This window comes from Astatotilapia calliptera, chromosome 13 (genome assembly GCF_964374335.1).
Source record: "Astatotilapia calliptera chromosome 13, fAstCal68.1, whole genome shotgun sequence".
In the NCBI taxonomy this organism is placed as follows: domain Eukaryota; kingdom Metazoa; phylum Chordata; class Actinopteri; order Cichliformes; family Cichlidae; genus Astatotilapia; species Astatotilapia calliptera.
Window position 1 is genome coordinate 2,953,089 of NC_137434.1, and position 26,921 is coordinate 2,980,009.

The following is a 26,921-nucleotide window of genomic DNA, read 5'->3' on the forward strand; positions in this document are numbered from 1 at the left end:
CGGAGCAGAACAGGGTATCTCCATCTCTGCTCATTTCATTATAAATAGTTTGGAATGCTAAGGAAGCATTCTGGGAAGCATCCTTTTGGATTTGGACGTGTGAAAAACTCCACAGGCTGTTCAGCCGCTAGAAAATGGAAAACGTTGCTTAACACACCTTTAAAGCCAGAAACATTTTCATTATGTTCCATTTTCCCCTTGATAAATAATTTGATTGACAGCTACAATCGGTGTGGTGTCTGAAGGGAAAACTAAAATTGAAAGAGCAGCTTTGTGTTTCCATTGTTGCGTGTTGTGGCCCCCTCTCGTGCCCACTCTCTGAATGGCTTGTTTTTCTCAGGGATGACACACTGGGAACTGCTGCGGCTTTTACTTCTTGGAACACTTACACAACATTTAGTTGTGGCAGCTTCAGAGAGTGTTTTCTGTTGAGCTCAAAGGCCGGCTGGCCCAGATGCCTCTGGATGGCCGTCTGCCAAGTCATGCAACCGGTCTCGGTCCAACTCCAGCTCTCCAATCAGAGGAGAGGATTAGACGCAAGCCCCCATCACACTGTGCCTCTCCCTGCCCTTCACTCTTTGTTTTTAATCTGTGGTTCTTCAATCTCTCCCTCTCGCACTTGACACTGCCAGTAGGTGGTGTGAGAAAATGACATAATGTGAATTAGATGAAACCGAGAGGTGACCTAAAACAAGATGTACCATCAGGCCATCTGTGTTGTAGATGATGTATGGTTTTTGGGAGTAGGTCGATTTCAAATATGGAGGCCACCTCTGTGCTTGTTGTGCTCCTCCATCACCCCAGCTGTGTATGTGTTCAGGATGGGGAGGGGGAGTAGGGGGCAGGGGAAAATAGAGTCTGTTGTGTTGAAGTCATCCCACACAGAGAGGCTGTCCTCCAGCAGACAGCCTGAGCCAGATCAACATCAAGCAGGTCTAACTTATTGATGATGTTATCATATGCACACCTTGGGACTCTGGCTTTTACTTATAGCTCTGATGATACTTTTATTCCGCTGTTGCTTTTAGGTCACATATCAACTCAGAAATTCACTTCTTGTACAGACAAATGACACATAACATGCTAATTAACATGTTTATTGATGCTGGAAGGTGGATTTTATTTCCTTCAGACAGATCCACACTAGATATTCATATATATATAAAAGACCACACTGCAGTCGTCGTCTTGCTGTTTTGAAACTGGAAGTGATGAGCAAGTGTTGGAGCTGAAAACGTAAACTTTTTTGTTTGTTTGTTTGTGGGTTTTTTGCGTTATTCACATTGGTCTTGCTTTATCCTGCTAATGACCAAGTGACTTTAGTGAACACATTCAAGAGGAGTTTATGGGATCAAAGGTCAAAGTAGATGAGGTCTGCTGTTCTGTAGATGTCTTAAACATGCTGCTGGTATGACGAGGACGAATCAAAATGCTATTTTTATGGTTCAGATTATAAGCAGGAAGTCAACAATCTGTGTAGCTTCTGGCTTCAGTGACAGAACAGATACTCACTACTGTTCCTGATTTCAGCAGGCTATTTATAGTTCAAGGAGACAGTCACTTTGTGTACACACACACACACACACACACACACACACACACACACACACACACACACACACACACACACACACACATATTGTGTGTGTGAGTGTATAATGGTATTTGATGTGGTCTCACTGTTATTTTATCTTCACCAAATGGATGGTGGATAAAAGGTTCAGCTGTTCCCCGTAGACAGTATTATGTGAGACCGCCCAGCTGCAGCAGACAAGGTGATTGGTTAAAGGCTGCGTGGAGGATGCTTGGTGAGAGGATGTTTATATTCAGAGGGGAAGACACAAGAAGTGTGTAAGTTTGTGTGTGATTGCTAGCTTTCCCTGGCCTTGGCTGATAAGTTGTCCCCAGGAAAATGGGTGCCACTGTGATGTCTGCAGTCCATCTGTGATCCAGGACACAGGACACTGTGACATTTCCTTAACCCTGCTCTCACATTATTTTAAGGTGGATGCATGCATGCAATCTAAAGAAGCACAGAGTCAACGTGCGGAAAACTTAGTCTGAGGAGTCTCATTAGTGTGTCTGTAAATCTGGACATGTCCCTCTTTAGGGTGACTTGGACACAGCTCTTAACTAATGTCCACAGTGAGGAATGTTGGCACTGTTTTTAATTACTTAGGCAGAGCAGTGGAGACTGCAGGAAAGAAAACTCTCCCAATTTAAAAAGCCCACAGCTATGAGTGTTGTCCTTCTAGTTGTTAACCAAAATGCTCACAAGTTAGGTTTTAACGGTTAGATATCAAATTTACTGTTCACTACCGAAAGCTGACATCAGAAGCTATTTTTCAAGCAAATGGGACCAAACTCCACTGGTTCCAAGTTCTGCAATAGCAGCAATTGCTGCTTCTCTCAGATTTCTAGCTTTGGGAAAAGGAGGCAGGGCGGCGAGTATTTTAGACTGTTGGTAAAACTTTAGAAGCCATTTAAAAAATGGTTAAAAGTAATTAAAAAAAAAAACGCAGACCGATGAGACGTTTAGGGGAAAGGACCAAATCACAACAACAGCTGCCTCGAGACACTTTATATTGTAAGGTAAAGCTCCTACAATCATGCAGACAGAGCGTCAGCATTCAGATGAGTCTCTATCAGCAGCCAGAAAGAGTGGGAAGGAAAAACTCCCTTTGAACAGGAACAAACAGCCATGTTGTTATTCTTAGACTCCAGTTCTTCATTACCGACAGTTGAAAATAGACCTTGTTTATTTGCGCAGCTCCTTTGTGAAGCTGTTGAAGCAAAATTCCTGCACTTTGTAAACAAAGAGATTGAACAGGAGGTGGAGTGAGGGATATTCCCCCGAGTGACATCACACAAAACTGTGTGAACCCGAGTGGTCATTGTTTGAAACTTTGGCCAACTTTAATAATAATATGAACTACATAATAGTATTTAATATATTTGACAGAAATGGGTTCCCCCTTTTTGATTGATCAAATGTTTCAAAATTACATGAAATGAGGAAAAAAGGAAGCGGTCGTTTCAGACAGTGGTGTCGTAATATCATTTTTTCAAGCTTTTCTTTGGAAATACTTGAACAGTTCAGTTTGGTGTGACTTCCATCTTTGCCAAGCTGCAGAGCGTTACGGTAAGGAACGTCAGTGGTGACATGTAGTGGCAGGTAGGTGGTTTCCAGTGAGTGAAAGATCTTGTCATGGAGATAAGCCACAGTCACACCCTGGATTATCAGTGTTTGTTGACACAGAGAGTTTAAGCACTGGCGAAATCAGCTCACTCCTCATTCTTAATCCGTGGCAGCAAGCAGTGATAACAGAATCATGCAGAGCACCTCGTTTACTGGCAGTTGGTACACAGTGATGGAATGAGGAAGTGAGAATGTGCTGCTGGAGAGTTGCCAGCTTGGTTCTCTGATGCAGCTCCAGTAGGCGTACATCTGGAGGAGTGGAGGAATCTCACAGACATGCGTGAAGCAGACTCGGACTTTGATACTTCATCGGGAGGAAGCTGATGGAGATGGGTTCATGTGGCGGAAAGGTGTGTGTGTGTGTGTGTGTGTGTGTGTGTGTGTGTGGTGTGTGTGTGTGTGTGTGTGTGTGTGTGGATTTGCTCAGCCAGAGAAACTGCTGACTCCATATTCCTAGAGAACAGTCAGCATCTCTCACACATTCCTTATTCAGCAGGGCTGTGGTTTGGCCTCCTGCTCGTGTGTTAGTCAGACTGCACAAGCCGAAGAAGCTCATGATGGTTTGACTCCTCCTAGCTGAACTTTGAGCTGCACACATGGTCGTCAATAGGAACTTGATTTACACACATGATGATGACAAGTAGAACTGATCTGATCGCGACACCCTTCTAACAGCTTGTAGCTCTTAAATCATGGCTCACGGTACACAATGAATTTGGTATGCAGTAAACATGGGTAAAATTATTAATGTCACAGCTAAAACATGTCTCACTCAGTGATCTGTGGACCCTCTTGATCTCATATCACAGGTTGTATTTTATCACTGTGTAGGTGTTCAGATAGAAAACAGTAAGTGGGAGAGCACTTCCTTCAAGAGAGATGGTATCTAAAAACACACCACTATTGCACTGACTCATATTCACTGATGTGCTTTCCTCTTGTGGAATCTTTACTTGTTTTTTTTAATTTAGACTGCACTGACATTTGTTTTCTAATATGCGACTCACACGTACACATTACTTACGCACTTGATGGTGGGTGTGGCTGATGCAGGTGGGGGTAATTTTCCTGCTTCACAGAAACAATAATCAGCTACTTGGAGGGCATGCTAATGGGTCTTTTAGCAGTTAGCATGATCCAGGCTTGCTTGCCTTTTAGTAACTTAGCTCATGTACCTCTGGGAGCAAAGTCACTGTAGTGATTAGCGGTGTCCTTCATTTAGAGCCAGACAGACTGCACCAGCAGCTGCCTGGCGTTTGTGATGTTTGTATTATGTGTTTTGATTTGCTAGCAGCTATGCTGAACTTTCCTCAGCTCACTAACGGTTTATTTGTGCGAAACACTGAAAGATTCTCTTTGCGCTCGTCCACAGACCAAGTCCTGGAGAAAGCAATGCATAAGTGTGTCCTGAAGCCCCTCAAGGCCGTAGTGAGCAGCGCCCTGCAGGAATTCCAGATACGCAGTGGGGAGTGGCAGGAGCTGAAGGAGAACCTGTCCCAGGCCAAGGCCAGGCAGCCACAGGAAATGGGCGTGGCCGACGCGCAGCCCCCGGACACAGTGGCCATAGAAAAGATCAAACACAAGTTCCACACCATGTGTAAACTGTACTCTCCAGAGAAGAAGGTCAGCATGCTGCTCAGAGTCTGCAAACTGATCTACACCATCATGGAGGACAACTCAGGTACAGATGAAAACCACACCCACACCCACAGTCAGTGTCGCATGGCAGGAATGATGAGTGAACCTGCTGTGTGTTTGACAGGTCGTCTGTATGGTGCTGATGACTTCCTGCCCATGCTGACCTATGTGTTGGCCCAGTGTGACATGCCTCAGCTGGACAATGAGATACTCTACATGATGGAGCTGCTGGACCCCTCACTGCTGCATGGAGAAGGTGTGGCACTTTTCCATGGAAACCAGCACAATCGACCCCATCCTCCACCCCCCACATAATTAACAGTGTGCCGCTGTGTGTGCGTGTTGATGTGCAGGTGGCTACTACCTGACCAGTGCGTATGGAGCCATGTCTCTGATCAAGAACTTCCAGGAGGAGCAAGCAGCCAGAGTGCTGAGCTCTGAGACCAGAAACACACTCCACCAGTGGCACCGCCGCCGCACCACCCAGCGCTCTGCACCATCCATCGATGACTTCCAGGTGAGAACACACAAATAAGTTCACTCAGTGCAAAAGGTTTCTGTGACGCTGGCAGATTAGCACTGCTTTAGAGGTTGTCTTTTAGCTTCAGAGTTGATTTTGATATTTTTATACACCAGTATTTTCAAAAGCAACACCACCCAGTACAGCCTCTCAGCTTCGAAAACATGGCAAGGAGGATTTTCGGTGTTTAACTGCAATCAAAAACATCTGAGTCTTCAGGCTTCGTATGTTTGCTCTCTGAACACTGACCGTCTCCTCTGACTGTCCCTCAGAACTACCTGCGGGTTGCTTTGCAGGAGCTGGACAGCGGCTGCACAGCCAAGACCCTGCAGGTGCAACCTTATGCCACCGTGGAGGAGGTGTGCCAGCTGTGCGCCCGCAAGTTCAAAGTGTCTGACCCCGAAAACTACGGCCTGTTCCTGTTGATGGAGGGCAGCAGCCAGCAGCTGGCCCCAGACACCCACCCTCAAAAGATAAAGGCTGAGCTGCACAGCCGCCCGCAAGCCGGTCCCTTCTACTTCGTCTTCCGTCGCGTGGCCAGTAGCAGCACCGCCCAGCTATCTGCTCCCCTTCACGTGGCGCCCAACCTCAACGACCTCACCGTGACCTCTGACACAAAGGCCAACCTGAACGACCTCAGCACGGACCTGTCGACTGACTCCCCCAAACCCAGAGTCAGCTTAGGCCTGAGCCTGCCACCGAGCCACCTCAGCAGCTCCATCTCTGTGTGACTGTAGCAGCGAGCAGAAGCCTGAACAAGCTCTTTGTCTGCCGCAGTGTCACCCATAACTCCAGTAAACAAAAACATGTGGAGACACACGAGCTGGGCTCAGCGCTGTGGCGTGCCAGTCTTTGCAAAGCCGGACTTCTCCTTTCTTAGTCTGGGGAAGGTTCTGTCTGACAGGCCAGTTATTTGTCTTCCTGCTCTGGATTTCTTATCATGGTAACTTTGTGGTAAACAGCTCTGTCAGTTGCTGTTTCCACCTCCTGATGGAGGGAATCTGAGCTCAGACACATGGGACAGTTCCTTTAAGTATACAAATAGATGTAGGTTATATATGTCATTTAAGTTTACGTCTCACAGTTGCTGGTAAACTGTAACTTTATTGTTTGAATTTTAAAAAGATAATCCTTCAGATTGTTGATTTGTGTGGATTTAGCGGCACCTGGTGGTGACTGATGCACAAAGCCATTTAAAAAAGAGAGAATGAAGCCACTTCTAATACAACAACAAACAAAACAATGTTATTAATAATAATAATAAAAACCCAGCATGCAATGCGCTGGACAGTCTGATTTCTTTATTAAAAAAGAGAAAAGATTCTAGTGGTTTCATGGTAAATGTGCTATTGTTAATAATGATTATTACTAACAAAATATATATAATAGGTATAAGGTTATATAGGTTTGCAATGATTCACTCATTCTCAAGAAGCATATGAAAAAAAATTGAATGTAATAAAATATAAACAGAGCTGATGTCCCAATCATTTGGACCAAACTGTTACCTGACCTGGCTAGCCACCATTGTTTAGGTGCAGCAGCTACAGAGGTGTGAGCAGACCTCCACCTTTCTCACTCAAATGACTTCACACTACATCTAAACAAACTTGGATTTAAAAGATACAAAAATTGGTGGGATTCCCCTTTAACAGAATGCAGAAATTTAAGAGACGCTGTTTTTTTTTGTTGATGACGGTGTTTTGTCATTTTTTTTGTTCCATAGTTGTCCCCACCATCTGCTGGATTTAAAGGGAATTGTTGATGCTGACGTAGAATGAGATGTGTCAGCGTGATCAGATCATCTGAAGGATTAACTTTGTAAAATTTAGCTCATGCATGTAGTTTGTGTTTAATGTTAGAAAAGGCAGGTGTTGCCAGTGTTTGTGTATTTACTGACAGTATCCTGGTGATATGAACGAGGCTCTTTCAGACCTGAGAGATGTTGCTGGTTATCGTTTCAGACCGTAGGGGTGGAACAGTTCTCCAAAGCCGTGGTTTCCCTTCATACCTCTGTTTTCGTTAGAGGAGAAGAAAAAGATTTTACTTGACCCCCCGACCTCATTATGAACAAAACGGATTCACTCGTTACCTGAATGGTCTGTAAATAGTAACCAGGCATTGACAGCTTCATATCACAGTCCAGGGAGACACGACCATGGCGTGACACTGTGGGTGTTTGTGTTACAGTTTCTGAATTGTTCCACTCCTATGAGAGTGATATGTGACAGATCCTGCGGCCGGCTGCCCCGTCTCTGTACTACTGACAAAGGCCTTTAACCCGGGTGGTAAGAACATGTATGAAGACACTGTGTGGACATCTAAGCTGGTCTGAGGTCCCACAGTCACACACGTTGGAAGGAAGGTGTAGAGGGTACCGTGATGATGGAGGGGAAAGTACTGAGAAGGACCTGCAGTACAGCGTAGCGTTGATTTTGGTGCTGTTGATCCAAATGCTTAAATTATAAGATTTCAGGTAATCGGCATATAAATATATACACATTTACCAGTGTCAGTGTCCATTGTTTATCTGCCTGAAGTGCTGAAAGACTCTGAAACAGTCATTTTAAATTCCAGATTTTATTGTTTCCCTTGGCACAAAATAGAAAAAGAGCAGTAAAAATAAAATGAATGAAGGAATGAAAATATGAAATCAGCTATAGGCCAAATAATTATAAACATCAGCGTCAGCCCAAAATTTCACAATCAGCACATCTTGAGTTTGAAAAGCTGAAAAAGATGCTCATGCAGTGAATGAACTGAAGTGCAGTGCTCTGTTCAGTCCTGTTTTACGCAGGATGAAGTGTAACAGCTGAAACAGGGAAGTGAAAGTGTTGCTGAGTAGCATTAATCTTGTACAGAGCCTGTCGTGCAGACCTCTGTGGGCCAAGTCTTCAGCGTCTGAATTTATACCTACTGCCATGTTCCTCTAACATTCTTTGAGTATTTATATGTCTCTGTGCGGGAATTTTTCACAGATGGCTTTTCAATGTTAAAAATGTTCTTCATGGTGTCAAAATATCTTTAGTATCCAGGAGACATCCTGCTTATCATCCATGTCAGAAATATTCTTTTTGCACTCAATAAATGGTGGAAATGGAAATACTGTCTGTGCATTTGTTTGATCAATGCTCTGCTGTTGAGTCCCGTCATACCAGTTTCCTGCCGCCAGAGGGGGCTTGTGCCTCATTGATGCTGCATGAAGACTTGAAGATGAAAATGAGCCCTCACAAACAGGATGTATAACCACAGGCAGAACATGTGGCACCTATCATGTTTGTAGAATTTAGACTAAATTGTTATAGAATAATATCCTGTGTTTGACCAATACATTTTTCTAATAGTTTAACAAGCCCTCCTTCAGATGAAATGATAAAATCCTGGACTATTTGACCATTTAATTTTTTTTTACTATGTTACTGCCTTGGAATGGTGACTACACCTATTGCACTGTAACTATGGGGAGAATTCCAGGTCCACTCATCCAGCCTTAATTATACGCAAAAAGGAAAGTTTTAGGCCTAATCTTAACAGTAGAGATGTGTCTGTCTCCTGAACCCAAACTGGATGCTGGTTCCAAAGAAAGCTGAAGGCTCTGCCTCCCATTCCACTTTTAAATACTCTGGGAACCACAAGTCAGCCTGTAGTGTGAGAGTGAAGCACTTTAATTTGGTGATATACTATAAGGTCATTAAGATAAGATGGGTCCTGAATATTCAAGAACTTGCATGTGAGGAGCAGGATTTTCAGTTTAATTTTGGATTTAACAGGAACCAATGAAGAGAAGCCAGTATAGGAGGAATCTGCTCTCTCTTTCTAGTCCCTCTACTTCATCTTCTAACTGTTATTGTGTTTATGAGCCATCCATTCTCTTCCAATTATTCAATTCAGGGTTACGGATAAATGTCATCAGCTGAACCAAACTAGAACTGGGCTATATTTTAATGTAAAACATTTGTACCACAAGATGATGCAATAAGTCTATGAAACCTTTACTTAACCAGGCAACGCACAACGGCTGATGGGAAAACGCTTTGGGAAATGGGGTCAGGGTAAAGAAGAATTAAAACGCACAGCAGCACACATGTGAAAACACGCCCTCTGGTGGTAAATGTTTTCAAAATTAAATAAAATACTTTTAAAGATTCTAAAGGTTACGACCAGCCTCCCCCCCACACAGCTCAGTGCAAAGTCCTGTTTGACTCTTTTTTAATTTACAGAAACTCAATTTTCAGACATCAGATTTCCAACTCTTGATCTGTTGAGGTCTATCATGCACCATTCAGTAGCTGGAGGCTGAACTTTAAATGGCATTCTTCATCCTGACAGCTATCTGCCAGTTCAGCAGAAGCATTTAAAAAATGCTGAGTCCTCCTACACAGCCCCCACCTCCTTAGATGGTATGGATGTGACACCATGAGGTACACTCAAAAACTTCTCTCTCTCTTCAACTTGCATCATAGAGCCACAGGAGCAGCTATCCAAGCCTCTGAGGATCCCAGTTAAAAGGCTCAAAATAACCCACCTTCATATAGATGATCATCACTGCCAGCCTTTTCTACAAGACCCCTGAAGGCGCTTCAAGGTGAAGGATGATCATGTTTCTTCTGGCAGACTTGGCACACATACACATTTTCAACATCATTCTGAAGTAATGACTTGATTGGCTGGCTAGCATCATTGGGAGGGGTTATGATGCATGTGACTGGTCTGTGTTTCCAGTGTGCACATAGGGACCACCGTAAATATGAAAGAAAAATGGCCTTTGTGTCAGAGGTCACGGTGTAAATAAAACAACTGTCTGTCAAAATCTAACAGTAGGTCTGAGTCTGTATAGAACCAGACCCAGAGAGCGTTCCATGGGTGACCTAGGCTTCAGACTTCTATAAAGCACTCTGCGACTCCTTTTCTGTGAGCACAGTAATAAAGACACAATTTAAATACTTATTTCCTACATTTAGCATTAGAGAGTGTTAAAGTTCTGCCATCTTGTGCCGAAACAGAAGGTGATGTCACTGGATTGGTTGGTTGTTGCTAAAAGGCTGGTTTATGTTTCTAGTTGCATTATTTCTTTTTCAGCTTCAAGTGAAAAACCACACTGACTGTGCACCTATATTCAATGCGGTAAATGCATACAACATACAGAATTATCAGAAATAACTTGTTTGAATGTATAGATTTTCTATAGAATAATACTGCAGACCAGTCAAAAGTAGAGCACAAGCGATCGTGTCACCTTAAGCAATGACAACTTTATTAATGCTCAGGTAGCAAAATGATCTCTAAAATTACATTTGAGACATCTAAACACAAAGTAAACAATTTCTTTTGAAAAGTTTCTGCGTAGGAAGAGGTAAAGCTTAGATATGCACAGAAAGATATCATCTGCATACACTCTCACTCACTATCTCTTACATCCTGTGCTAGCCACAGCATGCAGTCATCTAGGATTTCCAGTACAAACTAACTCCAGTGCCATCTAAAAATGCTTTAGACTCTGATCCCAAAGTACATTAAGATTTACCATAAATAATTTATTATATCGAAGTATCTCCATGCGAGTAAACAAAGGACAAGAAACACGTCAAAACAAAGGGGATTACAGAGGAGACCTAGGAACTATGAAAATATATTCAACAGATATACAGATTGAGACAAAAAATATATAAATACATTTACACCTATTTATATACATATGTACATCAGCAATATATCACTCATGTGAATATCACAAATTATTTAGAAATCTCCTCTACAAGATGTGTCGTTTTATAATGAGAGCGCGTTTTGGTTAGTTTCAAAGTACCTCATGTTTTACACTGTAGATACATGCAGTTAATAGCAGCACATGACGTTTGAACCAAATAATCTGTAGCATAAATTGTTTGATAGTAAAGTGCACAATATATTTTGAAATAAATAAGATGGCCAAAACTGATGCCTTGGATTAGAAAGGTGTTGGTAACGGACAGGATGACACAGAGGAAAACCACGTGTACCTCAGAGAGGGGAATGCTACGAGACATTTCGATCCATTTCTTGATTTAGCTCATACTGATGTGTTTAACCTCCACAGTAATCAGACGCTTGAGATTTGGATATTTAAAAAAAAAACAACTAATTTTTCTTTCTCATTTTTTACGCCTAGATAATTTGTCTATTTGTTCATCCCAGCAGCTGGATAGTGTAGTGGTAAAGCTACACACCTTTGGTGCAGGAGTCACAAGTTTGATTCCCACTCAATATCCAGTTAAGGGTCCTGCCTAGACCCCCACGATGCTAAAACCAAGCCCAGGAATAGTGCAGCCAGTCTGCAGCTTGGACACAAGCATTTCTGTGCACGTGACAAATAAAATTTAAACGTTTAGCTTTTTTTCGGGAAGAAGTGGGCTTTGTAGACATTCCTCAGGAGCTGTTATTGACACAACAAAAGTCATCCAGTTATTTGGTTTGTAATTAGCACCTCATTGAGCTCTTTCAGGGAAACTCTGGAGGAAAAGTTTGAGGTGGATTAACAGTTATACCCTGATATATGTATAATAATGATCACCTCAGACTGTGTTTAGGTCTCCCGTCAGGCAGACATTCTCACAGTTCCTCTTCATGATTTGAACTTGTGTTGTGTTTGGATAGTTTGAGCAGTCTAACAACAATATTAACAGACATTTATGATTTGAATGCGCCTTTTTAAACTCAACTATAAAGTCATGTTTTATCAGCAAAGCGCCATATTTACATATCGGTAATCTCAAAGTTATTGCATTACATAAGATTTAGACCCTGTTTTCCGGTTATGGTTGCGCTGTACTGTCTGTTTCTATGACATAAATAAATATCTGTGATATATGAAATATTTATACATTCGAAAGACAGCATTTCCTATTTTAGATATTTGATATTTCTGATCAATAAATTAACAAAGTACCTGAAACAATAGATCTTTTTCTTTTAGCAATACTCTTCCCTCAGTGAGAAAAAAAGAGCATGGAGCACTTGACATTTGAAATGCACCTGTCTGAGGAAAAGCTGACATTTTGATGAAAACTGTGTGAGAAGAATCAACCCTGACTGACAAGCGTTCACTTCAGTGTTGGTGGAAGTCTTTCAAGAATAATTAAACTTTACTGGCCCCTTAGTGGAATAAAAAATTCCCCGGAGGGTTTCACAAACCACACTGTACATGCTCTAAAAACTAGTAGGAATATTTATGTGCCACAAACCTACCAAATCTGGACAAATCTAGACATTAGGCATTACAAAATACAAAGAACTCCTGGAGAAAAATATAGTGGAAACTCCTCCCAACCTTAAAGAGTTGGGGTAAAAAGTCCTACTTTACTACCAGTTACATTGCTCACCCTCAGAGAAGTAAAGCAGGACATCCATCCATCCTTCCAGCACAGAGCAAACACCTGGTCCAGGTGTGGTTTTGAATAATGCCACCACTGTTTTGAGTCTATTTGGTCAGTGTCTCTGAGAGGAGAACAAGCAGCAGCTCCCCACTCACGAAAGACATAAATACATCTGCTTCTCGAACCCACTCCACACAAACCTGCTTCATTTTACAAGGATCCTCTCCTCATAATCAGCGTGCTTCAGCGGGTAAACACCTTGCTCTCCCGCTCTTCAGTGCAAGTTTGAGCTCCGCATGTCCCGTCCACACGTAGAACTACTCATCCAGATCAAACGGAATTTTGCAAAATGCCCTCACAAAAATTGTGCTTGTGATTGTGATCATCGACCTGGATCCCCGGCTGCACAAACAAAAACCTGCCCAGGTGCTCTTGTGACCTCCAGAGAAGAACTGTGCGTATGACAGGAATAAATAATAAATAGGACATCTGGGGGTTATTTACAGAGGTGAGCTATTTATAGAAAGGAAATCAATATGAAACGTGACAGCTACGGCCGTGAGTTAATTTATAAAAAGGTGACGGGATAATGCCCTGTTCCTGCTGAAGTGGAGACTTGTAGGTGCATGTCTTAAAAGAAAAACTGTAAATGCGAGCGTAAGATGGAAATAACAAAAAGTCCCAAGTAAACACTGTAACGAATAATGAAGACTCGTGGCCCTAACTCTGTCTAAACTTCCCATCGCTTTACATCATTGCTTTTTTTTTTATTACTTATTACTTTCAACTAGTAGATCTAAAAGACCCGCCTTTCCTCTCAGGAAAGGTTAGCAGCTAGGAAACATCACACCTAACACAGGGAGTTTCAAAATAAAAGGTCCTCATGTCAGGAGTGAGCAGTAGTAGAATAATTTCTGTGTGTGTGTGTGTGTGTGTGTGTGTGCGTGCGAGGTTATCATCCTCTGTGCTGTCCGTTGGTTGCTTCCATCTCTACTCCTGGAATCAGTCCCACTCTCTGGTCTGGTGTGGGCTAAACACCAGAGCAGCTCCATATGGCAAAAAAACAAGCCACAGAAAAATCAGTGTGAGTCAGACCTGTGCCAAATAGTATTTGCAATTAATTCTTTGGTCTCCAATAAGATCTTCCACTTGTTGCCACCAGCTATCTATTTAATATTTCTTTTTGAATTCCTTGCAAACACCACTTGTTTGTGTAAGTGTGTGCACAGTGAGTGTGTTGTGTATGCGTGCGTGTCTCAGTCATCCCGGCAGGTCGGCAGGTTGACAAAGGTGAAGATGTTGTACTCGATGAGGCAGGAGAAACACACGAAGATGGAGTAGAGGATGAGACACATGAAACCCAGACGTTTGTTCAGCGTCCAGTTGTTTAGGTGAACTCCCAGGACCTACAGCAGAGGAGAGGAGGAAAGCTCATGAAAACTGTGCTATGAGAAAGAAAGAAACAGAAACTGTCCATTCAAAAACTCACTGTCATAAACACAGATGCCAGCAGGAGCCCCACAGAGAAGATGAGTCCTTTGCTGTTTAATTTGATCTGCAAGAGAACAGGTGAGACATTATTAATGCAACGATCATCAACCTAAAGGGAGTCCACACAGGAAGCAGTTTAGTAATCACAGTTTTGTAGCTAAAGGCTGGTTAATAGCAGCCATTCCAGGTCCTGGATGCCCAGGGACCCTTTAATGTGTTGATAATCCTGTCAACCATCATGTACTGGACCACCTACACATCACACCTACAGGACCTGCTCAGGCATGAAGCTCCTGGTGCACAGGTTTTATGTGATGTTGATGCCAGAGGAGATTTCTGGAATTGTTAAGACAACAGAGCACTGACTTTTGCACACTATGTATCTGTGAAGTTACCTGGTCTCCCACATTGAATAATTTTACAAACTGATTCAAATCATATTCAGTGAACTCTTTAGAGACATTGTTTCACAAATGTTTGGAAAGGCAGACTGCATGGTTATATCACTTTTGTAGACCACAGGCTATTAAAGATTAGGTGCAGCTTTGTCCATATAAAGTGTGTCCAGCAAATACAGCATGTCCTTAAAAGTAAAGTTCAAGTTGGAACCTTCTCCCTGACTTTCTGTGATCTCTGCACGTCACTGCTAGTCCCCTCCTGTGTGGAGATCCTTAAACACATTGTTGGTCACTATGAGGGGACTTGGACTCTAGACTTTAGCAACAGATCCTAAAACCTAAGGGCTACAGTTCTAGAAGTGAATGTCCTATAGAAAGCATTTTAAGGATTCAAATAAGTCACGTAGCTATGAGCTGAATCAAGACCATGACAAGATTTGTTCTGGTTCAAAAAATGAAGGAAAACAAAAAGGCACCATTGTAGTAGTTTGCGTTATGGATCTGTATTAAAGTTTAGTCTAATTATCACAATCGTACAGGGCTTCGTTCCAGCCTCCACCAATCAGTGATGTTGCTGTTTCAGTTTAGGATTGTGGGTAAAGTAGTATTTCTCTGCAACACTGTGAATAAAATATGTTTCTGTTGAAACAAGGCTGATATCAGTGTGACCTGGTCTCACAGTGCCATAGCTTATAATGAGTCTGGTAAACATTATGGCTCATAATCAAAATTATAATCAGAATCTAAATGGGCTTTTTATTTAAATAGCCTCACTGTTGGGTTCTACGCTGCACTTAATTACTGAAGCCTGTTGTGATTAAGTAGCAGACATATGGACGCAGATATGAGATAAATAAGAAAATGTGCTTTAAGGATTTACATTTTCCTGTAGTCTGTATCAGCTCTTATGTGTAACAGTAACAGTAGTGCAGGTTAATAAGATGCTAGTTTACAGCATTAACTTTCTATTTAAGGTTGTAATGGTAAATGGTAAATGGCCTGTATTTGTTTAGCGCTTTACACATCCAGTCATCCACCCGTTCACACAGTTTTGTCTTCCACAAAAATCTCAGGAACGAACTCGATACAATAACACAAAACGATAAAGCGCTCTCTCTGACTGTGAGGTGGCTCAGGGGGTAGAACCTCATCTACTGATCAGAAGCATTTAGGCATGAAAAAAAGTGCTTTGTTTGAACGTGTGTGTAATCGGGTGAATGAGGCTTGTAGTACAAAGCACTCCGACTGCTCAGTTAGAGCAGATCTACTTAACATTTACCATAGATCCATCAGTCTGAGCCAGAGTCTGTTTTAGCCGTGTACCATGAACTGGTTGCCTGTACTAAGAAGGACTTATCCAAGTCACTTCAGGGTTAACCCCAGGTTTTCTCTACTCTGTAGACCTCTGCATGGGGATCAGGAGGGTCAAAAGATTTTAAGCAATGTTTAATGTCTCTGATTTCCAGCAGCAGTGATAAACATAGGTTCTTAGAAGTAGCTTTATCATTTGATTCACTTTATTAATCCCAGGTTTGTTTTTTGGCATCATTAATAAAATAAGCAGTAATAATACATAAGACAACTACAATGTACTTGCTCACCTCATATCAAATTTGTACACAGACCTATAATTCTGTTTTTGGTTAGTCATTAATATACTGCTGCTTGGGCTGTAGTTACATCATAAGGTTTTAAAAACTGAGCTATATAATGAACAGTGGTAACACAAACAGGGAGAGGTCGACAGTGATCACTGACTTTTTTAGAGGTTTGTTCAGATTAAATAGAACAAGATACAAAGCATGTCAAAAACACAACAGGCTTAATAAACACAGACTAGTTTCGACCCGGAAGCAGTGATGAAACATCAGGTCATCACTTAAAGACCATCAATACCTGTAAATGTGCTTTATAAATGATTTTTCCAAGCTATTGCATATGCTGTCTTTCAAATTGTTGTAGATCATGTTTGCATGTGTTGTTCTATCATGTCTTAGCTGATATTTATACATCAGCTGAGTTTTACTATCTGATGGACACAAGCTACTGCACGGCATATCTTCCTTTGCAGCAAATAGGTAAGATTTTCAGTTTCAGTTTTGAATCCTACTGAAACATAATTTCCCTCCACTGCACTACTGGGAATGTAGCAGAGATGTTAGCAGTAGCAATAAACTTGTTGGAAAAATGCCACTCATTATGTGGGAGTCCACCATAACAGAAAACCTTTTGTCATATTACAGCTGTCTTCTTCTGCGGCATCTATCCTTGTCTCTGAGAGAGAGGTGCTGCTACTGGTTCATGTTGACGCTCTCTTCAGTGACTTGAAATCCTGCATGAAGGTTTCAGTTTCAGATGCATTCACCCAGACCTATCATCCATTTTGGATTAGAGAAAGACACTCTACTTTTGAAACTAGGCTTCAACTTTCCTTTTGGATAAAGTTTATACTTAGGGCTGAATCAGAAACATCAGTTATGCTCCACTTCCCTTTTTTCACTCATTATGCCAGTACATTACATTAAACGCCACTACCATGCACAGGTAGTATTCTGATTGGTCCAGAACAACAAAGTTTACAGCATTGAGGAGAAACATGCAAACTCCCCAAAAGATCAAATAAGCAGCACGAGAAGGAGAGACAAATTCACTTCATTATAAAGATTCATTTTGACTCTCTCAAGGACCAACAACAGTACAAAATGAGCAGCACACAGGCTGTTTGTTCCACATATTGTTGATGAAATGCTCAGTTGAAAGTAAAAAAACGACAACTTTCTGATGAAAGTCTGCAAAGCTCTGTGCACGACCATAATTAAAGGGTCGATGAGCTTTGTGCTACTTACATCAGAGCCATAGTTGATAGCCAAGGTCTTTAGAGCCCAGGGAAGACCGAGCCCTACCAGGATGTCGAACACGTTACTGCCAATGGAGTTGGACACCGCCATGTCACCCATTCCTGAACACACAGACGTAGACGGAGTTGTGAATCAGCAAAAACAGAAATCAAAGAGATCAGGCAGACAGTGTGAAAGGTAAAGAGAGTGGGAAAAGAGCAGACAGGAAGCAGGTTGGTCTGACGTAGGTGGACACGGGCGGCATTCAGTACAGCTATCTGTCCAAATGACTTCCCAAAAAAATGTCAAAGCGATGAAGGCGACAGCAGCTACACAGTGGAGGATGGACGACTAAACGGTGGCGAGTGTCTCTCCTGGTGAGCCCCCTACATACACACAGACAGAGCTGTTTAAATATTTGATGACAGGAGCAAGAATAAACACAGATGAAAGGACAGAGGAAAGGATCTGGCGGCCTGTCTTCCCGCTCTCTTGTCATCACAGGGAAAAAGATGACAGGCCAGGATCTTTACCTCCCCTCTCCATCTCTGTCATCTAGTCCCCTCTCCAGCTCTTTGATAGCGGCTTCACTTTGATTCTGCTGTTTGCTCTGTGTGTGCATTTTAAATGACAGCTTGGTAACCTGTCATTTTGCGTGTTTGTGTTTGATTACCTTGTCGTGCCACTATAAGACTGGCCATGCAGTCGGGGACGCTGGTGCCAGCTGCCAAGAATGTGATACCCATGATGACGTCTGGAATACCGAGTGTGAAGCCTATCACTGTTACCTGACACACAAAGACAAAGACACACTATCACTGGTTGTATTTTTAACAATCAAGAGTGCTGACAGAAAAATGGAAAGAAAGACTAGAACCCAAAACCAAAATGTTAAAATGTTCTTTTTTAACTTAAAGATAAACCAGGAATGACACATGCACTTACCAATTTTCTTACATGAATAATGAAGAATTTTTTGAAGAGCTCTCACACTTATTACGTGATTCTGTAGCTCTAAAGAGCTTTTCAAACCCCATTAGGATTAGATTAACCCCGTGTTTCCAGAATTTATCTAATTGTTCCAGACAGACTTTTTAAACTTGGAAAGTAGACTGCAATAACTACCTGTGGCTGACAACTGAGCACATTAATGAGCTCGATTGGCGTAGCTCTGCACAGAAAATGACTTTTACACTCTTAACTCAGTTAAACTGGGAGTGGATCATATTGAAATCACCTCACTTCCCCAAAACAAATAAATCCTGTGTAAACGGAGCGTCCTAGCATCTAGACAGAATAAAAACCTAACAAAAACAAAACAACGAGCTAACTAGCTGCTAACGAATTCAATACTTTACCACAGTTGGTTAATCTAATAACAGCTTTTTTAAGTTGAATGTCAGACTAAAATTGCTGAATCATGTTTAGCATATCAATATTTCACATAGCTCGAAAACCCCCAAAACAACTGTAAAGCTAAAAGATTTCAAGCTAATGTTCTGCTAAATGCATTCTTGCAGTTAGTAGTTAGGTCAAAATAGGGAACATGTTCGATTCACTATAGTGTTAAATTATTCTCTGTACTATTCAGTGGATTCACAGGGAATTATTCATCCATTCATTTATTTATATATTTGATTTTCATGTTTCTGACCACCTTTCATTTTTATTTATACAATTATAAAGTATCTATTTACAACAATAGCTGTCAGCAGCATAATGAGCCAACATGTTTTAAAAGGGCACAGTTTCACATTACATGCATATACTCCAGTCATGTCACCTTCCACTGATTAAAAAAACACAATTCATAAACTGCCTAAAGATTAAAACGTATTTATTCTGCTTCTTGGAATTATAAGTCCTTATACATTTGATAGAAAACGTAATTTATCTTTACTTTAAGTCCTGCGGATGAATGGATATTCACTTTAGCTTATTCGCTGCCATGGCTTTTCATAGTCTGCTATTTTTAGCACATTCACAAAGACTTCTGGTTTTTGGGTGTTTTTTCTGGATTATTGTGGGCCCTTTACCTCAGAATATAAAGCACCTTGGGGTGACTGCTGTTGTGATTTGGTTCCATAAAAAATAAATTTAACTCAACTGAATCAGTACAGAGTGAGTGTCTGTGGCCAAAATACAAACTGGGAGATGGTTCCACAGAAAAAGGGCAGTAAGCCTCCAGTCTAAGACCCAACGGTATACTGGGTCTGATCATTAAAGACTTTGTAGGTGAACCTTCTGGATCATCAATGAATTACAATAGTCCAGCGTAGAAGTAATAAATTCATGCAACTGGTTTTTAGCATTACTCGGAGACAGAATGTCTCTAATTGTAGAGATATTACCCAAATGCAAAGCAGTCCTACATATTGGTTTAATCATATTTGTTTAATAATTCTGGTCAAAAATCACTCCAAAATTCGTCACAGTGTTGCTGTAGCCCAAGGTAAATGGATTGGTTCTCATATAGCACATGTTGTATACAAGCGCCTTTTTCTATGCTTAAGCTGAAATGCTTCAACAACCAATCTGCTTGGTTGATTTTTATACTGTAGCAGGAGCTTCATATACAGAAGCAACAAATGCCTCACAAAGAACAGCATCATGGACAGCTCCGTAGGTAGAGTGGTGGCCCCATGATCAGAAGATTGGGGGTTCGAATCCACTGAACAGCTACCCTGAGGTACCCCTGAGCAAGGTACTGTCCCTACACACTGCTCCCCAGGTGCCCAATGGCTGCCCACTGCTTCACTGAGTGAATGGGTTAAATGGAGAGAGGGATTTCCCCACGGGGATCAATGAAGTATACATTATCGTTATTATATGCCACTGAACCATTATTAATTGCATTGCATTTTTGTTTTCAGCTTCATGTTGCTTTTCAGTACAAGTCTGCTTTTCCCCCATCGTCACTTACCATCCAGACCATGATGTAGGAGAAGCCGGCGATCCAAAGTGTGGAGGCAACAAAAGACAGCATGAACCAGTTCTCCCAGCGAGGTGTGGAGGAGTTGGGGATGGTGAAGAATAGCAGCAGGGCCAGAGGCCAAGCCAGCAGCCACTTCAGTTTATTAAACCCACCCGCTGCAGACACACAGAGCGAGATACAGCATTTAGACTGGGTCGAGACTGACACACGAGCAGAGAGAAGAATGATAGAAAAGACAGAAAAGACAAGTGTTTAAAACCGACATTGCTTTCTAGCAGGAGGAATAATTTACTGTCCAACGAACGCATGTTTTTAAACTCCGATCTATCACTGGCTAAAGATCTGATTATAGTCCAATATGAAAGCACACAAGAATGAAGGCATAAGTTCACCTGTGTGTGAAATTTAAAATCAGAATGAATTCATAAATTTAAACTTGATTTAGACTACTCGTTGGCACCTGATTAACAACAGATTCTTACAGAGGAAGGACGCTGAACGATAATTAACAAGCAGAGTGATGTTTTTTCTGTTCTCCTCTTTTGTTTAAATGGGATAACGTTATTTTAATCAAATGAATCGCATCCCTCTCTGAACATGATTGAGTTTGTCAGTAAAATTATCCCGTCACTTCTTACGTTGGTCTACTTTTCATGATTACGCTTTTGTGCTTCACTCTTTTTGTTCATCGTTTTAAATAAATCAAGCCTGGAGGTGGAAACTTAAGTCAACTTAAATAAAATTAGAAGTTAACTGGGATACAACTTTTTGCATGACTTTTTATTTTAACAACAAGTAAACAGATTATGAGAAAAAGTGTTTTAGTATGAAAGTATGAAACTTAGCCTAGCTTAGCATAAATATTATAGCAGGTTTCTTTCAATTGTCCCTGCACCAAAACCTGTTTTCTCTGAAAGTAATTAACAATTCTCAAGAAATAAAACTAAACATTTGCAAAGAGGTCTGCTGATCCATGCTTCTAGTCGTGTTAGAGAAAACAGTGGTTAGGGACCGCGGGACGACCAAAATGATTGAAACTGGGTGCAATAAAGTTGCATCCTTGTTGAGTTTGAAATGGTTTCTTCAAAGATGGGGACCAAGTCTGCGACCGCTCGCTGTGATTTGATTGAAAAACACATCACTCTTAAAAACAAGAGTCATCTAAAGGTTTACCTGGGCATTGGAATGGTACGTAAGGTCCCTCTCCTTCCTCCTCTTCTTCCTCTTCATCATTCTCATTGTTCTCGTTGTCCTCGTTATCCGTCTCATTGCCGGCCTCTCTGTCATCGCGCCGAACGCCGACGCCCCTTTCGGCTCCAGACAGCCCATTTTCTATGCCCCACCTGCTCCCTCCCTTCACGGGAACCTCAGAGTCACCGTTAGTCAAAGTCCGCGTGTTGATTAGACGCTGCCTCTATACGTCGCCGCCGCAAACACAAGAAGCACATTCACAAACACACAAACACAGAAGGGAGACTGGTCAGATCTGATGCAAGGTTAAATGACTGTTGTGAACTCATCCTATATAAATGTACTTTATTTTAACTCGTATCAGAATGAATGTGAAAACAACAGTGGATGTCTAAGTGGTGTTGACACTTGACAGCGGGGAGGTTAAGCTGATGTTCACGGTTCTCCTGCTCTGTCTCTGACTTTCTTGCTTGCAGCCTCTCTGGGCCTGTTTTGTTCTTTTGCTGACAAAAGTAAAAGTAAAACAATAATTTGTTATATAAACTGCAGCCCTGAGAAGATAATCACATTGTGAGTGAACATGAGCTCCTGTGCATTTGCACAAAACAAATCTCAGTCTTTCCTGCAGCAGTATAATATTGTGAGGGCCAGACTCCTCTACTAGAGAGCTTAAGACTGTACTGTAGTTGTTAACATTCACCTACTTTAAGATTCCACAGAAAATATTATATTTGTTGTTTTTCTTTAGAGTCATTTAGGTTTATCTCAAGTTCCACTTCTTTTATTTGACCTTCAAGGTCCAACATCTCAGAATAATTTTTATCTGCTTTGTTTTTAGTGTAGCTTATCATCTGCCCACGAATAAAAACCTTAAAGGCTTCCCATCTTACTGAGGCTGTAGTTTCGGATTTATTAAAGTAAAAATAGTCATCAATATTTTTGCCTACGTATTCCAAGAATTTTTGATTGTGCAGCCAGTGTGGTTTTAAACGCCAAATAGGATTACGTTTAAAAGCTGTTGTACCTGAGAAGTTAAGCGTGGTTAATGAGTGATCAGATATAAGCACACTTTTATATGAAAAGCTGTTAATCCTGGAGATAAGAGAGTTTGAAATAAGAAAATAATCTATGCGACTGCGACTATTATGACTGGCTGAATAGCAAGAGTATTCTCTCCCTGTTGGATTTTTTAATCTCCATATATCTTTAAGATTCAATTCAGACATAAAGTGTTGTATGGCTTGTCTAGATTTTGGATGGGAAGAGTCTAAACCTGATGATCTATCAAGCTTAGGCTCTAGGGTACAATTAAAGTCCCCCCAACAATTATCTCACCGTGGAGGGCTGCAATAGAGAGGAATAGATTGTTATAAAAGCTGGAGTCGTCGATATTGGGGCCATATAAATGAACTAATATTAAGTCTTGGTTCAGCATTGTAGGATAATGAATCACCCTGCAGGGTCCAAGATGGTTTTTTTTAATACACATGGGCACTGATTTATGAATGAGTGTTGCCACTCCTCTAGCATGTGTTGAGAAGTGGCTAAAGAAAGCCTGACCTGACCATCTCCTCCTTATCTGGGCAATTTCACTCGCGAGTAAGTGTGTTTCTTGAATAAAGACTATCTTTGGGTGATATTGTTTAATTCTATCCATTACTCTTTTCAGTTTAATACACAACATATATTGCGTGTTTATACCCCAGTCTATAAGCTATGGTTCTACTTTTTCTTAAAGCAACAGATGTAGGGGCACCACAGTGGGGGCCGTCAGGTGTCACAGCGGTCTGATGCGAGGCAGGATTTGCACAGATCCTCAGTGTGGTAAGTATTGACTGTCAAACATGTCATTTGATAAATTCACCAGCACCTACACCTACTGATAATTTCGTGGAAAAAACTGCGTATAATTCAAAATATTTGACTGAAGAGACAAGGCTGTTTTAAAAACAGAGACTGATATTCAAAGCGGCTTATAAGAGAAGGGGACCCTGGACACAGATGATAAGAAGGCCCACACACTTAAGCATCTCGGGTCATAGAGTGTATATACTGATGGATGCCTTTGTTAAAGAGGTCTTGTGAAGGCCCAAGCGGAGCAATTTGTGCCCCAATCTTTGTGTGGTGAGACTGGACATAACATGAGGTAGGCCTGCTCTAAACCACTGCCTGTTTTATCATAATTTCTGACTCTATTAAAAGAACTTAATTTAAAAGAAACAGAAAACAAAACAACTGAATTTGTCTCAAAACTTTGATCTTAAAGTCATGAGGGAACTGTTTATTGAATTATAAAGATCATAGATGCAAAGGAGCTGATGGCTGTTTTCAACATAATACAGTACAGCTAATTTAGCAATCCGAAGAGCTGCCCTCTGTTGGCCATTTGAAAGAATGCAGGTTTACGGCACGTCTGCACTGGCTTGACTTTTCAGACCTAGAAGCTGCATCCATCTTTTTATGTACAGTCTATATCACAGACTGAAAGTGACACAAAACAACTGCAAATCAAGCTGTCTTTTTGTAATTATCTCACTGGTACCCCCCCATGGTTGTCTGTCTGTCATTATCACCGCTGTCATTGCCTTATGCAAATATGTTCACAATGCAACAGCTTGACAGGCAATGAAACTCTCTGTGCAGACAGAGAAAAACATTCTGACTGATTAATGCGCACACGGAGAGCTGCAATGAAAACCAAATCACAGACAATACAAACTCTTCAACTACTATGGCAAATAAGATGCCATGTGATTCTTTCTGTTCCAAGCTTGCCCATCACGTCCTGAACAGCCCTTTGTAAATGTAGCATAGCAGGCCATGCCTAGAATCCTCAATGGTGGAGCTGATTTGTAGGCCAGGGACTGTGTACAGCTCCAGATTACTTTGCTAAAGAGGCTGTCTGAAACGCTTTCCCCTTGGAGAAAAACACAACGCAGTCTGCTTCAAATTGGAAATGTCAGCAATCTCTTTTTTCCCCTCTTTTTTTCAATCAAAAGTGTGGCTGAGGTGCACCTGCGTGTGCTGTTACCTCAGTGATGAGCATTCGTGAGGCCATGGTGAGACGAGTTCTGGGGGAGAAGTGGCTGGTGATCATGATCCTCATGCCGGCCTCGGAGAAGGACAACTGGTGGGGGTATGCTGACAGCAGCTCGTCTACCATTAACACAGATGTCTTCCTGTGGTGGTTTGCTGTGGGGCACATACATGGAATACGAGCTATACTATTGAAATAAACCAGTAAGATTTTCCTTAGCATTACGACTGCAAAGAGCAGGAAGCAGAGACATTAGCTCGATCAGAAGTTCCACATTACACGTACAAAGTCTCAATAAAAATGTACCTTTCTTTAAAAGAACAGCAGTAGCATCACAGCCATCGTCCAGTTCTGTGTTATTTGCTGCACCGTTTCTCAAAGTGGTCGAGTTCTTCTTCCTCCTCCCCAGGAAACGGACAATGTAGGAATTCAGTCTGGAACAGAAGTCGGGTTAAAACCACACTTTGCTTGGTACAGCTGGGTCAAGTCATTGCTCTTTACGGCAGATAGCCTCCCAATAGAGATAGGTTGATCATATTCAAAAATGATCTGTCAAGTTCTATAAGCTGCTGTGTGGCACAGCCCACATAAAGAAATGTATCATTTCTATATATCCCATTCATATAATACTGCTGCAGACATAAGGATAAATTATGTTACACATGGGATGAGTTTGCATATCGCAGCGTAATAAATGACACCGATCACGGGTCTTATATTAAACTCATTAATATGCAAGAATTTAAAACATTTTGTATTTTTTGCTTGTAATATTGATATTCAGTAAACTTCCACTGTTTTCAATGAAATACTACAATCCATTTGAAACAGAGCATGACGTTCTTTTCTAGATAATATCCACATTGTTGTTGTGTTACTTAATATTTATCCATATATCTGCTAAATTTGCCAAAAGAAAAGATATTTATTATTATTATTATTATTATTATTATTATTTGTTTGTTATTCATCTGTTTAAATAGACATTTTAATCCCAGGGATATCTTACATGTATCAATACTTATTTTAGTAACTGTTACTGTTGGGGTACATTACACTCCAGCACAGAGCAAAAGTTCATTGTTCATTTTTAAGCCTCAAAGTGGATGAACTGAACTTACTTCATGATCAAAATGTAGACAAAATACATCAGGATCAGCGTGAGAGCTTCCCACCTGGAAAAGACAGTTCGGATGCATTCATCATGTGTGTCACTGTACAGTGTAAGTGCCAGATGTGTGCAAAGTTAATCAACGTGTAACTTACCAAACTACCTTTTCATCATATATGAACTGTAATAAGAGAGAGGTGAAAATCTGAGAACCAGTATATCTAAGACATGAAGGCATAATTTCAGATGGAAAGAAAAAAAAAGAAACAATCAGAGTAACTAGAATATTTCTCCATAGAGGAAATCCAGTATGGAGCTTTTAAAGTATCTGATGTGTTACTATGTTAACCTTAAGGTGCTTCTTACCACTATAAGAGCAGAGATCGATAAGGTGTAGTAGACTGAGTCTCTGAGCAGAGGCCAGCGGGAGAGACGGATCGTCTGGAAGAAAAGACAGAGAGACAAGAAGACTGAGACAATTCTACAACTTACAGGAGCTCAGCTACACCTTCTTTTGTTCTACTGGGTAACACATCCCACAAGGTTCTCACTGCCATGCACTAATAACATAAGCCAAGCTCTTTGTGTGTGTGTGTGCATCTGTTTGGCATTTTACGTAACATGTAATCTAAATAAGAAAAAAAATCTTTCAAGTATGTTTCTCTTTTCCTAGTGGGATTACAGCAGTGAACAGGACACGTATCCTTTTCTGATTCAGGCAGAAAAGGTTTCCATCAATGGTTTTTAATCTAAGCTGTGGCCTAAACAAACAAGTCACAGAGTGTGTGTACTGCACCGGCTAAAAATCAGCGGTTAATTCTGTACCTGCACAGCGAATATCCCGCACACTCCGATGATGCAGAGGATGTTGAAGACGGCAGATCCCACAATGGTGCCGACCCCGACGTCACCTTTAGTGATGAAAACTCCTGTGCAGAAGGAAAGGAAATCACTGATTACCACACATGGCAAGTCATCTGTCCACAGGTTACAGAGACATCCTGCTTGGTGCAATTCTTTGGTAATCTTGACGTACTTCACTGATCCACGACCCTTTGTCTAGCTGGTAACTACTGATGGCATTTACATAATAAGTTCCTCTGTTTGCATGTGTTGTTGAGTTATAGAAGGATTTCTCTCCCATAGACTTTATTAGTGAGGGCTGCCCAGGTGTACTGCCAAGCACAAAAGCATATTTGGCAGCTTACTTTA

The 26,921-nt window shown here is 41.3% G+C and overlaps 2 protein-coding genes across 5 annotated transcripts in view; one reads left to right on the forward strand and one right to left on the reverse strand.

Annotated features, from left to right (window-relative positions):
• Positions 1-8,460, forward strand: part of LOC113035054 (ras and Rab interactor 2-like) — a 43,832-nt gene extending 35,372 nt beyond the window's left edge. For all 3 annotated transcript variants that reach the window (XM_026190309.2, XM_080287823.1, XM_080287822.1), the window contains exons 9-12: positions 4,572-4,880; positions 4,962-5,093; positions 5,191-5,354; positions 5,630-8,460. In XM_026190309.2, the coding sequence (XP_026046094.2) occupies positions 4,572-4,880; positions 4,962-5,093; positions 5,191-5,354; positions 5,630-6,088 (1,064 nt within the window). In that variant the 3' untranslated portion in view covers positions 6,089-8,460. The remainder of the gene's footprint in view (positions 1-4,571; positions 4,881-4,961; positions 5,094-5,190; positions 5,355-5,629) is intronic.
• A 2,129-nt stretch (positions 8,461-10,589) lies between these two features.
• The window catches only part of slc24a3 (solute carrier family 24 member 3), a 124,622-nt gene continuing 108,290 nt past the window's right edge, over positions 10,590-26,921 (reverse strand). For both annotated transcript variants that reach the window (XM_026190312.2, XM_080287824.1), the window contains 12 exons: positions 26,535-26,638; positions 26,076-26,150; positions 25,865-25,890; positions 25,720-25,773; positions 24,905-25,032; positions 24,593-24,753; positions 21,544-21,784; positions 20,359-20,525; positions 18,109-18,223; positions 17,445-17,557; positions 14,199-14,264; positions 10,590-14,115 (listed from right to left, as the gene is read on the reverse strand). In XM_026190312.2, coding sequence (XP_026046097.1) covers positions 13,966-14,115; positions 14,199-14,264; positions 17,445-17,557; positions 18,109-18,223; positions 20,359-20,525; positions 21,544-21,784; positions 24,593-24,753; positions 24,905-25,032; positions 25,720-25,773; positions 25,865-25,890; positions 26,076-26,150; positions 26,535-26,638 — 1,400 coding nt within the window. In that variant the 3' untranslated portion in view covers positions 10,590-13,965. The remainder of the gene's footprint in view (positions 14,116-14,198; positions 14,265-17,444; positions 17,558-18,108; positions 18,224-20,358; positions 20,526-21,543; positions 21,785-24,592; positions 24,754-24,904; positions 25,033-25,719; positions 25,774-25,864; positions 25,891-26,075; positions 26,151-26,534; positions 26,639-26,921) is intronic.